At 39.6% G+C, this 14,165-nt stretch overlaps 1 protein-coding gene across 2 annotated transcripts in view; it reads right to left on the reverse strand.

The window, feature by feature from the left end:
* The window catches only part of HSDL2 (hydroxysteroid dehydrogenase like 2), a 61,043-nt gene that overhangs the window by 1,688 nt on the left and 45,190 nt on the right, over nucleotides 1-14,165 (reverse strand). Inside the window, exon 10 of one of the 2 annotated variants that reach the window (XM_026002771.2) lies at nucleotides 10,599-10,727. The exons of the other annotated variant lie outside the window; for it this stretch is intronic. Within the exon in view, the coding sequence (XP_025858556.1) occupies nucleotides 10,599-10,727 (129 nt within the window). The remainder of the gene's footprint in view (nucleotides 1-10,598; nucleotides 10,728-14,165) is intronic. 2 annotated transcript variants of the gene reach the window in all.

Raw genomic sequence — 14,165 nt, forward strand, 5'->3', positions numbered from 1 at the left:
CCAATGTGGGACTTGATCCCGGGTCTCCAGGATCACGCCCTGGGCTGAAGGCGGTGCTAAACCACTAAGCCACGGGGGCTGCCCTCCCCCTCTTTTAAAAAAGATTTTATTTATTTATTTTAGAGAGAGAGCACACATGTGAGTGGGGGAAGGGACAGAGGGTAAAGGAGAAGGAAAGAGTTTCCAGCAAACTCTGTGCTGGTCATGGAGCTGGAGCCCAATAGAGGGCTTGATCCTATAACCCTGAGATCATAACCCTGAGATCATGACCAAGAGTGGGACACTTAACCAGCTGAGCCACTCAGGTGCCCTTAATTCATATTTATAGTTTTCTGAGCTATATGATGCCAATTTATAGACAGATCATATGTCCAGCATGCACAATATTTGTCTGGTACATTAGTAATCTTCTACCCGGCCACACAGGAAAAAAAAAAAGTGTGGGTTAACATATTTATATATGTTGAGATATTAAACACTTTTAAATTATTCTATGTAGGAGTTGTAACAAAGCATTATAGATTGCTTAGGGATAGAAAGAATCAAGCCCAATTCTTTAACGCATAAACTGAGCTGCACATTATTTCATGGAAATGTGATATTAATACCCAAGTTTACAAATAATAAATTAAGGGATAATTTTCATTTACATAGAAGATACTGGAAAATCTTTGTTCTTTAAAGGAACAGAATAGCTCCTCCAGAAATGGATAAAACACTGACATCTGGGTGCCCTTTTGCTGGAAAACTGGCATTCTGTCCTTCACCCTACAGTGAAACCCACCAGTCCACAAACCCTAAGCCCTACTCACACATACACAGCTTCCACCAGCTTTATGGAGCCTTCCCTATAAAGACGAATGCACATTAAATGGAGACAAAAAAACCAAAAGCATAAAAGCTATTTGGAGGAAACAAATGCAGGTACTGAAGAACGCTAAAACAAAGTGAATGAAAAAAAAAAAGAATTCCATAGTTCATGTCCTTATCGATAAGAGAAGACAGAAAAGCAATGTATCAAGAACAGAATGCTAGAGAAAGAAGGAAGAACAGAAGCACAGGGAAGAGGGAGAAACAGAGAAGACTTAAAGGGGCAGGGGCAAGGAAACGACAGGAAGGGAGAAAAGTTGTAGGAGAAGGGGAATGGAATGGGATCCAGTGAGTGGGAAAGGGGCAGGTAAGAGAAGAAACAATGACTACAACAGTGAACTCCTGGAAATTAAAAATTTGAGAGATAATATTAAAATACAATAGGAAAGAGTCACTTGTAGATCTTCAGGTCACAGAAATCAATCTTCTCTATTGCTACTGCCCCTCTTCCACTACTGCAAAAGTCTTTCTCTATACACCACCGTCCAGAAATATCTATCATCTATCTATCTATCTATCTATCTATCTATCTATCTATCTATCATCTATCTATCTTCTATCTATTTTGGGCAGGGGGGGGGGGGGGGGGAAGAGACACAGGCAGAGGGAGAAGCAGGCTCCATGCAGGGAGCCTGACATGGGACTTGATCCCAGGTCTCCAGGATCACGCCCTGGGCTGAAGGCGGGGCTAAAGCACTGAGCCACCGGGGCTGCCCCATAATACCCTTTTCAAATAAAGTTTCTCCTTACTATTAAAAAAAGAAAAAAAAAAAGGTAAAAATAAGGTGAATCAATCTCTCAAAAAGTAAAAAAGTTTATTTATTTTTTTTTTTAAATTTTTTTTTTTAATTTTTTATTTATTTATGATAGTCACAGAGAGAGAGAGAGAGGCAGAGACACAGGCGGAGGGAGAAGCAGGCTCCATGCACCGGGAGCCCGACGTGGGATTCGATCCCAGGTCTCCAGGATCGCGCCCTGGGCCAAAGGCAGGCGCCAAACCGCTGCGCCACCCAGGGATCCCAGTAAAAAAGTTTAATATAGAGAGATATGCAATAGCAGAAAGAGGTGATCAAAGATTGAATCAAAGGTTGAATGTTTTCTCCAGAAAGTGAGAACTAAGAGAACTTTCAAAGAAATAATATAGGATGTATTCCCAAGGAACCCGTCAAGTACCCAGGAAAATGAAAGAAAAAAAAGACCACACTACCTTGCATCATTGTGAAAATTCACACCACTATAGAGAAAGGGAACATTCTGATTCTAAAGCTTTTGGATTAAGAAAAACAATAGTATCAAAATCTCAATAGTAATTTTAGAAGATGGAGCAATGACTTCACGATTTTTTTTTAAAGATTCTATTTATTTGTTTGAGAGAGAGAGCGAGAGCGCACACACGCATGTGAACAGGGAAAGGGGCTTGATCCCACAATCCTGAGATTGTGAACTGAGCCGAAATCAAGAATCGGACACTTAACCAACAAAGCCACCCAGGCACCCCTTGGCTCCACAATTCTGAAGAACAGTAACTTTCAACCTAGAAATCTCTACCCAGCCAAACAATGTGTTGGTTGAATACAGTTTTATACAACCTTTTATGTATCCTTTCTCATGAAGCTACTAAAGAATGTGAGAGAATGTGTGCCACCAAAAGAGAATAAACCAAGAATGAACACGGGATACAAGAACTAAGAGACTCAGCATAGAGAGAGTTAAAAATTTCTAGGATCACAGCTGCATAGCAAGCTTAATAAGCTTATCTATTATAACAAGACAAAGAGCTCCAGGAAAAAAAGTAGATTGACAAGTAATCTGACACATTTGGCAGAGTGGAAGATTGTATCAAAAAATTGTGGGAAGAGTATGGGAAGATTCTCCTTGGTTTCTTTGTACCTATTTTAGCGGAGGTGGGGGGGGGGGCATAGGACATTTATTTATATCCAGGAAAAAGAAAAGTTCTCTGAGAGAAAACCTAGTAATAGTCTACTATTTGACTCAGTGGTAAAACTACAGCAGAATCATGATTATTTAAACATAGAGTATTGATTTAAACAAAATGGTGATGGGTCTGCCTGGGCATGAAGTCTGTGATGGGGCGCCTGGATGGCTCAGTGGTTGAGTGTCTGCCTTTGGCTCAGGTCGCGATCCCAGGGTCCCGGGATCGAGTCTCACGTCAGGTTCCCTGCAGGGAGCCTGCTTCTCCCTCTGCCTGTGTCTCTGCCTCTCTCTTCTGTGTCTCTCTCATGAATAAATAAATAAAATCTTAAAAAAAAAAAAAGGTGATATAATTATATTGGAAGGATGGGAAAGGGGTAAGTAAAGTAAAATCAAGGTGCTATAAGAGAACTTAAATCTTATCTATCAGTCTTTAGTGAATCTAAACAAAACAGTGTAAGTAAACATCTAACATTGAGAAATGTGATCACATTGGAAAATGTGGAGTTAAATAATGAAAGAAATACCAAAAAGACCTGAAGGACCTGAAGGACTTCACACCTCTGTGAAGTGGAAGTGGGAAAGACCAAAGGACATATACTCTGAACAATTGGCTGGCTCAGTCAGTGGAGTGTGTAACTCTTGATCTTGGGGTCGAGATTTCGAACTCCACGTTGGGTATAGAGATTACTTAAAATTTTTTTCAATAAAATAAAAATATGTACTCTAAAATATGAAGGGAAATTTATGACATAAAATTAACCATTTTAAAGTGAACAATTGGGGATCCCTGGGTGGCTCAGTGGTTTGGTGCCTGCCTTTGGCCCAGGGCACGATCCTGGAGACCCGGGATCGAGTTCCACGTTGGGTTCCCGGCATGGAGCCTGCTTCTTCCTCTGCCTGTGTCTCTGCCTCTCTCTCTCTATGTCTATCATGAATAAATAAATAAATAAATCTTAAAAAAAAATAAAGTGAACAATTCCGTAGCACTTAAGTGAAGTCACAATGTCATACAACTATCACCTCTATCTAGTCCCAAAATATTTCCATCCCTGCTAAAAGGAAACCCTGTACCCATGATGCATTAACAATTCCCCTTCCTTCTAGGCCCTGGCTACTACCAACCGCTTTCTGTGTCTATGGATTTACTATTCTAGTGTTTCATATGAAAGGATTCATACAATATGGCATCTTTTGGGTCTGACTCCTTTCACTCATTAAGTTTTCCAGGTTCATTCACATTATATGATGAATCAGTACCTCATTTCTTTCTATGGCTGAATAATATTTCATTACACACACACACAATTTGTTTATCCATTTGTTGATGGACATCTGGGTTGTTTCTACCTTTTGGCTACTGTGAATAGTGCTGCTATGAGCATGTATATACACATATTTGAGTATCTATTTTCTTTTGAATATAGGAGTGGAAATGCTTGGTCATGTGGTAATTCTATATTAACTTTACCTGTTTATTTATGGGTTTAACAAACCCAAACATCTATGGTCAACTGATCTTTAACAAGGTGGACAAGACCATTCAATGGGAAAAGAATAATCTATTTAACAAATGGTGCTGGGATAACTGATATCCACAGACAAACAAATTACGTTGGGCTTCTACTTCACACCATACACAAATATTAGCTTAAAATGGGTCAGAGGCCTAAATACGTGAGCTAAATCTAAAAACTCTCAAAAAAAGGGGCACCAGGCTGGTTCAATCAGAAGAGCATGAGCATGTGATTTCTGATATCAAGGTTATAAGTTTGAGCCCCACACTGGATATTCAGATTACTTAAAAAATAAAACCTTAAAAAAATAAAAACAGGGACACCTAGGTGGTGAAGTCAGTTAAGCGTCCAACTCTTGGTGTCAGCTTCGGTTGTGATCTTGGGGTTATGAGATCAAGCCCCACATTGGGCTCCATGCTCAGCGGAGTCTGCTTGAGTTTCTTTCCCCTTCTGCCTCTGCCCCTCTCCACTACATTCTTTTTCTAAAATAAATAAATAAACCTTAAAAAAAAAAAAAAAACAAACCCAACCCTCTGGGGTGCCTGGGTGTTTCAGTTGGTTAAGTGTCTGACTCTTGATTTTGACTCCAGGTCATGATCTTCAGGGTTTTAAGATTGATTCCCAAGTCAGGGTCTGCCTGGGCATGGAGTCTGCTTAAGATTCTCCCCTGGAGCGCCTGGGTGGTTCAGTCGGTTAAGCGTCTGCCTTTGGCCCAGGTCATGATCTCAGGGTCCTGGGATCAAGCCCTGTGTCGGGCTCCTTGCTCAGCGAGAGTCTGCTTCTCCCTCTCTCTCCGCCCCTCTCTGTGTCCCTCTTGTGCTGGCTCTCTGTGTCTCTCTCTCAAATAAATAAAATCTTAAAATAAATAAATAAATAAATAAATAAATAAATGAAACTTCAAAACACGCTAAAAGAAAAAAAACTTGCCAAAAGAAGCTAGTCACAAAAAATCGCGTATTATACTATTCTGTTCATATTAAAGTCCAGAGTAGGGAAATCTAGACACAAAAAGTAGATCAGGGATCCCTGGGTGGCGCAGCGGTTTGGCGCCTGCCTTTGGCCCAGGGCGCGATCCTGGAGACCCGGGATCGAATCCCACGTCGGGCTCCCGGTGTATGGAGCCTGCTTCTCCCTCTGCCTATGTCTCTGCCTCTCTCTCTCTCTCTCTGTATGACTATCATAAATAAATAATAATAAAAAAAATTAAAAAAAAAAAAAAAAGTAGATCAGTGGTTGCTCAGAGCTGAATGCAGATGGGAGATATGGGGTTAACAGCTAATGGGTATGGAGTTTCTTTCTGAGGTGATGAAAACATTCTAAAAGCAACTGTGGTGCTGGTTGCAAATATCTGTGAATATGCTAACAACTATTTAACTGTACCCTTTAAATGGATGAATTGCAGGGTATGTGAATTATTCCTCAATAAAGCTGTTAAAAATAAAAGCTATTGTTACACATAATAAGTTGAATTAATAATTTAACATTTTTCCCACAAAAAATCCCAAGCTCAAATGGCTTCACTGGTTTTTTGCAGGATATAAAATCAATACACAAAAACTAATTGTATTTATGTATACTAGGAACAGATAATTCAAAAATAAAATTAAGGACAATAATTCCATTCACAATAGCATAAAGAAGAATGAAATACTTAGGGGAAAAAGCACAAACTATAAAAGAAAGAACTGATGGATCTGACTTTATCAAATCTAAAAAACTTTTGTTAACTCAAAAGACACCATTAAGAAAATGAAAAGAGAAGTGACAGACTGAGAGAAAATATTTGCAAATCACATGCACCTAGAATTTATAAAGAATCTTGCAATTTAATAATAAAAGAATAAGTCAATTTAAAGACAAGCAAAAGTTATGAATAGTTCATCAAATGCAAATAGCTATTAAACACATGGGAAGATGCTCAACATTAAGGAAATACAAACGGAAGTCACAATGAGATACCACCACACACTCACTAGAATGGTTATAACATCAAACACGCTGCCTGCCATTTGTGATAATATGGATGAATGCAGAAAGACAAAGATGTGTGATCTCACTTATAGTGGAATCCAGAAGCAGAGAGTAAAATGGTGGCTGCCATGGGTTAGGAGAGAGAAATGAGACGTTGGTCAAAGGGTATAAACTCTCAGTTATAAGATGAATAATTCCTGGGGATATAATGTACAGAATGATGACTATATTTAATAATACTGTATTGTATATTTGAAATTTGCTAGGAGTAGATCTTAAAATGTTCTCACTACAAAAATAAAAAAGGTAACTATGTAGGATAAATGTATTAATTCATTGACACATTAGCTTGATTAACATTATGCATTTAACAATGTATATACATGAATCAAATCATTGTTTTATATGTCATTCTGTTCTATATGTCAATAAAGCTGTAAAAAAAACACTAATAAGTTTTGGTGAGAATCTGGAGAAATTAAAACCTTCATATATTACTAATGAGAATGTAAAATCAGTACAGCCACTTTAGCAAATGGTTTGGTAGTTTCTCCAAATATATGGTGTATGTGTATATATACAATACACATATGGTATATATACATATGGTATATATAAGATATATATATCTCACCATATGACCCACCAATTCCACTCTTAGGAATCTGAGAGAAATGAAAATATACATCCACCCAAATACACCTATGACAATACTCAAAGCAGCATTATTCATAACAGCCAAAAACATGAAATAATGCAAATGTCCACCAGCTGGTGAGTGGATAAATAATATGTAGTATACCCATACAGAATATTATTCAGCAATAAAAAGGAACTGAACTATTAATACATGCTACAACATGAATGGATGAATCTCAAAGCCTTATGGTAAGTGAAAGGAGCCAGATACAAAGGACTATATACTGCTTGATTTCATTTACATAACGAGAAATCTATAGAGACAGGAAACAAAATAGTGTTTGGTTAGCCAAGGGTTAAAAATGGGGAATGATTACAAAGAGACATGAGAGAATTTTCTGGGGTGACAGAAATGCACTGTAAGTGATGGCTGTACAACTCTATATATAAATCATGCATACTTATACTGGATAGATTTTATGCTATGTAAATTATACCTCAATATTATTGTTTAAAAAATAGCTAGTAAGCACAATAACCTATATATAATCTCTCCTCCCAATATATTAAACAGGTAACCTTTTTTGTTTTTTTAATTCATGAGAGAGAAAGAGGCAGAGACACAGGCAGCAGAGAAGCAGGCCCCATGCCGGGAGCCCAATGTGGGACTCGATCCCAGGAACCCGGGATCACGCCCTGAGCCAAAGGTGGACACTCAATCACTAAGCCACAGGCATCCCTAAACAGGTAATCTTTTTTTTTTTTTTAATTAATTTTTATTGGTGTTCAATTTACCAACATACAGAAAAACACCCAGTGCTCATCCCGTCAAGTGTCCACCTCAGTGCCCGTCACCCATTCCCCTCCAACACCCGCCCTCCTCCCCTTCTACCACCCCTAGCTCGTTTCCCCGAGTTAGGAGTCTTTATGTTCCTAAACAGGTAATCTTATACAATATATTTCCTTTCTATTATAATGCTTTACCATACAGTGGCCTCTACTGGCCAAAAGGAGATTTTGATTTAGATGATCACTAGTTGCTTAAAGTTTTTATATTTATAAAGTATCCATTATAGAAATTAGGTCAGAAATGGCTATAGTTTCTTAAGAGAGAAATCATACTAGGATATAAGGTTTAAATTGTGCCCCTTCAAAGGAAAGCAGATGGGATAAAGAGTAGGAACAAAAGGACATAAAAAGCAGACGCACACTCACTGTTGCTGTAAGAATACTTTTTTTCTTTTAGCTACTCATTTATCTGACTTCCCCTAATCAATCCAGGAGCACATTCACAGAAAGACATAAATAGAAAGCCCATTATTATAGGTTTATGTTACATAAATAAAATGTAAATTAAAGAAGTCATCTGACTCACCTTTAGATGGCAGAGTAGCATAATGATTAAAAGAGTAGAGCCTAAGAGCCTGGACTCAAATTTTGGCTTCAACATTTCTTCACTATGTGACCTTGGGTTAATTACTTAATCTATCAATGCCTCAGTCTCCATTTTTTTAAAATGGAAAAGATAGGGATGCCTGGGTGGCTCAGTGGTTGAGTGGCTACCTCCACTCAGGGCGTGATCCCAGGATCCGGGATCAAGTCCTGCATTGGGCTCCCTACAAGGAGCCTGCTTCTCCCTCTGTCTATGTCTCTACCCCCCTCTCTCTCTGTGTGTCTCTCATGAATAAATAAATAAATCTTAAAATTTTTTTTCCTCTCAAAGCATTACATGGAGTATCAACTCATAGTAATCATACAATGCATATTAGCTATAATTATTATGTCAGTTTAGAAATTGACAATTTTTATTTTAAATGATCTTTAAATTCAAAATATTACTTATTTATAAAATGTGAATTTGCCAACATTTACTGAGCATCTAGTATGTCCAAAGCACTTTAAGTTTTATGAAGCCAGAGTTGTTGGAATACTAACACACTAAAGACAATATTGAAAATGACTAGAGAGGGTATCTGGGTGGCTCAGTCAGTTGAGCATCAGCCTTTACCTCAGGTCCTGGGATCAGACCCCATGCTGGGCTCCCTGCTCAACTGGGAGCCTGCTTCTCTCTTTCCTTCTGCCTACCACTCCCCCTGCTTGTGCTCTGTCATAGGAATAAATAAAATCTTAAAAAGAAATGACTAGAAAGATTAACTATTAACACTGTAAGATGTTATAATGTGTGTGAAAAAGATTACCAAACAATAGTAATGCTATAATCCTATTTTTATAAGCATATGTGTGTATGTATATATATTCGCAGAAATATATATGACTCTACACCAAAATCAAGTGATGGTTGATATCTCGGTAGTGTGATAAAGAAGTATCTTTATTTTGATTAGGGGTGCTTGGGTGGCTTTGTCAGTTAGGTGGCATGACCTGATTTCAGCTCAGGTCATGATCTCGGGGTCCTGGGATACAGTCCTATGTCAGGTTCCGCACTTAGTGTGGAGTCTGCTAGAGATTCTCTCTGTCCCTCCTGCTGCTCATGCGCTCATTCTCTTAGAAAATAAATAAATCTTAAAAAAAAAAGAGAAGTATCTTTATTTTGCTATTTCTTAAGCATGCTTTCTGATTTTGTACCATGAATTATTTAATACTACTGTAAAAAAAAAAAAACAAAAAAAACAGGTGCTTGGGTGGCTAATTCGGTTAAGCATCCGGCTCTTAGTTTCAGCTCAGGTCATGATCTCATGGGCTGTGACACTGAGACCTGTTTTGGGCTCTGCGCTCAGTGGGGAGTCTGGTTGAAGATTCTGTCCCTCTACCCCTACACCCCACTCACGGACTCTCACTCTAAAATAAATAAATCTTTAAAAAAAAAAAAAAGGAAAAGTTGAAGACTTCAATCATTAGTAACATACACAGACTGGCTCAGATAGGCCACTAACATCCTGGATTACAACTGGAAAGCAAGATCTATAGGACACAGAGTACACACTGTTTTCTTGAATTTATGAAAATTAAAACGGAACAAAGAACGAATAGCATTTATAGATTAAGCGAACCTTTTTAAAATATTATAATGCTTTAAAGTGTCATTTCTAATAAATGCATGTCACAATTACCATTTGTAGTGTTCTAAGAGTAGAAAGTAGAAAAAATTACCCTTAAAATTCTCTAGCACAGTTAGAGGTATATGGACAGAATAGAAAAGTATGCAAAAATTCTCTTGGCTAGAGACTCCACAGAAAGGAGCATCACGGGGCCGCAGGAGAGGGCCTCTGTTTCCCATTACAGTTGCAGCAAGATCAAAGCATGACATAACTCTCAGTAAATGAGGTGCAGCTGAGTCCAGCACCTCCTATGTCCCAGGCACTACTGGAAAGGCAATCTTAGTCCAGCTAGTAGAAATAAATCCACCTAGGAGTCCTTCTGAATTACCTCTCTATTCCCAACATTATCTTATGGGTCTCTGAGTCCTGCAAAAAGGTAATCCTGACTTCTACTTCCCACTTGTTAGCTGAAGTAGAAGGGGCAGGAGAGGGAACCGTAAGATCAGGTACCAAACAGTAAGAACAACCTTCTGAAGACTACGTGCTCTTTAACATCAAGAGCCGCTAGATTCTACTGCTGTAAACACAAGTCTTGATTATCTGGAAAGGAATAAAGTTAGAACTAAATTTTTCTTGAACAATCAGTAAATTAATAAAATTGAAAACTCACCTGAAAACATTTTTACAAAATCATCAGTAGACATACTCATCACCACATCCGCCTGACTGGAGGGCTCTCCATATCCAACATTCCCACCTTTGCTTTTAAGATCAAGAAACCACGTTCCACCATCTTCACCTATGCAAAATGCAAAGATATAGGAAAAAAAAGCCAAAGAAGCCCTGTTCTTTTTTTTTTTTTAAGATTTTATTTATTCATGAGACACACAGAGAGAGAGGGGGGCAGAGACACAGGCAGAGGGAAAAACAGGCTCCACGTGGGGAGCCTGACACAGGACTCAATCCCGGGACTCCAGGACCATGCCCTGGGCCCAAGGCAGGCGCTAAACCGCTGGGCCACCCGGGCCGCCCCAATGCCCCCCTGTTCTACTTAAACTTAATAGCTGCTACAGTTAAAATAATTTTAAATAATGCTCTTTTCTAGGCTAAGACCTCATGCCTCTATCAAATTCAGTAGATATTTATCAAGTTTTTACAAGCCAGACACTGGGCTAGGAGCTGAAGGTCCAGCAATAACATGGTTCTCACACAAGATGAAGTGGAGGGTAAGGTGGAGTCAGGCAAGTCCAGTGGAAGGTGAGATTTAAAAATCAGATAAGAATTACTAGATTTTGAGAAGAACCAAAAAAAGTGATTTAGGACTGAAGGCAGAAAGAGAATGAAGAGTGGCATGAGATGAGCTCATGAAGCAGTCCAGAGGCAGGGGGTAGTGGCCATGTGAAAGATTCACTGACTTCATCCTAAGGGATATGCCACGGAAGGAGAATGGTATAGGTTAGTATTTTAAATAGATCACCCTAATAGCTGTGGAGAATATACTGGAGAGGATGCAAAAAGGCAGGTTAGGATGATGCTGGGGTAGTTTGGGAACTTGATGTGTGCCTGGATCAAGATTGTAGCAGTGAGAATAGGGAAAAGTAGGTGTACTTGAGAGATAATTTCTTTCTTCTGTTTTGTTTTCCTTTCTTTCTTTTTAAAGAGTTTATTCATTTGAGTGAGACAGAGAGACAGAGCACAGGCAGAGGGGAGAGGTAAACCCTCCACTGAGCAGGGAGCCCAATGTGGGGCTCAATCACAGAACCTGGAGATCATGACCTGAGCCAAAGGCAGACACTTAACCATGTGAGCCACTCAGGTGCCCCTGAGAGATAATTTCAAAGCAGAAACCCAAGCCTGGGTAAATGAATATGCTGAGGAAAAGGTATAGAGAGTGCATTAAAAATGATTTGCGGGCAGACTGGGTGGCTCAGCGGTTTAGCGCCGCCTTCAGCCCAGGGCGTGATCCTGGAGTCCCAGGATCGAGTCCCACCATTGGCTTCCCTGCATGGAGCCTGCTTCTCTCTCTGCCTGTGTCTCTACCTCTTTCTCTCTGTGTCTCTCTCATGAATAAATAAATAAAATCTTTAAAAGAAAATAAAATAATAAAAATTATTTGCTAGTTTTTGGCTTTGGGTAAGTACTGATGTATTTTGTACTGAGAGGACTACTGAAGAAGAGCAGATTGAATAGGGAGTGTCTGAGGCAGGTGCTGGGAATGGGAAACTGTTTTAGATATGTTCAGATTGAGGCATCTTTGTGACAACCAAGTGAAAATGTCAAATGAAGTCTGACTAGGCTAGAAATATAGATACATAGGGATGCCTGGGTAGCTCAGCGGTTGAGCATCTGCCTTCAGCTCAGGGAGTGATCTTGGGGTCCTGGGATTGAGTACCGCATTGGGCTCCCTGCGAGGAGCCTGCTTCTCCCTCTGCCTAGGTCTCTACCTCTCTCTGTCTCTCATGAATAAATAAATAAAGCCTTAAAAAAATATATAAGTAATCATTTCCTATGGCCATTTAAGCCAGGTGAGTGATTTGAGGTTTCCTAGGGCAAGTCTGTAACTGACAAGGATGATTTCAGACAGAGGAGGAAAGCAAGGAGAGCTGCTGTCAGGGAAGCCAAGGAAGGGAGCTCTCCCAGAAGGCAAGCACAGTCAACAGCTTCAAATGCTGTAGAGAGGTGACAAGGTAATGACAAAGGCCCACTGATGGTATAGGTCACTGAGGACCTTGGTGACAGCAAATTCAGCAGAATGGAGAAATATGGTATGAGAGGAGAGTGAACTGCAGATGAAAACATGTTTGGCTCTGGGCAGCCCAGGTGGCTCAGCGGCTTAGTGCTGCCTTCAGCCCAGAGCCTGATCCTGGAGTCCTGGGATCGAGTTCCATGTCAGGCTCCCTCCATGGAGGCTGCTTCTCCCTCTCCCTGTGTCTCTGTCTCTCTCACTCTGTGTCTCTCTCATGAATAAATAAATAAAAAATCTTTAAAAAAAGAAAAGAAAAGAAAAGAAAAGAAAAGAAAAGAAAAGAAAAGAAGTTTGGCTTTTTTTTAAAGGGAGAAGAATGGTGGGGGTAGAAGCTGGGTTAGGGGCATTGTGTTTTGTTTTAAAGATGGAATAGACTTTGAGAAAGTTAAAATATCACTGGGGAGGTAGGATATGCAGGCGAAATAAAGGGCATAATTAAAAGCAAAAAGTCCCTGAGGAGGCCACAGGAAATGAGATCTAGGACTTTGCCACTCTAAGTGAGATCTGTGGACTACAGTCCTGTCAGAAATGCAGAATTCAGACCCTGAGACATGCTGAATCAGATTATGCATTTTAGCATGATCCCAGATGATCAGTACGAACAATAAAGCATGAGATGCATAAATCTAGAGCTGAGCTTTGTTCTACTGGGAAGGAAGAAAGAATGATACTCATAATGGCTGATTTGGTATCAGATGACGGGAAGCTAAAGCACTTTGTCTACAAGTTTCTATGATCACTGTGAAAGAAGAGGTGGGGTTATCTGCTGAAACCGGTAGGAAAGTGGTGACGGGAGAGATGGGAGATTTGTGCAACACTGAGAAGCTTTAAAATAGTCACTGTGGAAAATGCAGTAAGCTGACCACAGAAATACAGAATTCTGAGGTACCACTGAGATTCCAGCTGAAGAAGGGTGATGATGAATTTCTACTGCTACAGATCCTCTGGGTGGTGTGACTGGTTTTTTCCATTTTCCCAGGAGGACTGAGCAGCCTGGATGCAACTGCAGGGCAGCCAGATAGTGTGATTCAACCAAGATGAGGCTTCTGACAGGTGGTGACATAAGCACAAAAGGTCCAGGAAATTTAGGATACAGGTAAGAGAGTGGTTAAAGGAATGGACCATGGGCTCTAAGGTGAAAAAAGGAAGGAGAGGGGAAACAGTGGAGACAAAGGATAAAAGAACTGATAATGTCAAAGTTTGCATTCAATGGGACTGAAGTAGTTCATTCTTAAAACTGTCATTAATATGAGTTGAGAAGAAAAATGCTGAGAAGAAAAATGTTGAGAAAAAAAGTATTGAGGGGTTTGAAAACACTGCCTACGTGCAGACAGACTTGAATAATTTCAAAGATAAAAAGGGCAAGGTGCTGTGGATGATGATACATTACTGTATTAACACTGCCTGTCATGATCCATATGCCCTCCTACATAGCATTTCCTCTCACCTACTTATGCCAAGAATTTATTTAACACTGGAAGCCTCTTCCTT

This window comes from Vulpes vulpes, chromosome 12, assembly GCF_048418805.1.
Source record: "Vulpes vulpes isolate BD-2025 chromosome 12, VulVul3, whole genome shotgun sequence".
Lineage (NCBI taxonomy): Eukaryota > Metazoa > Chordata > Mammalia > Carnivora > Canidae > Vulpes > Vulpes vulpes.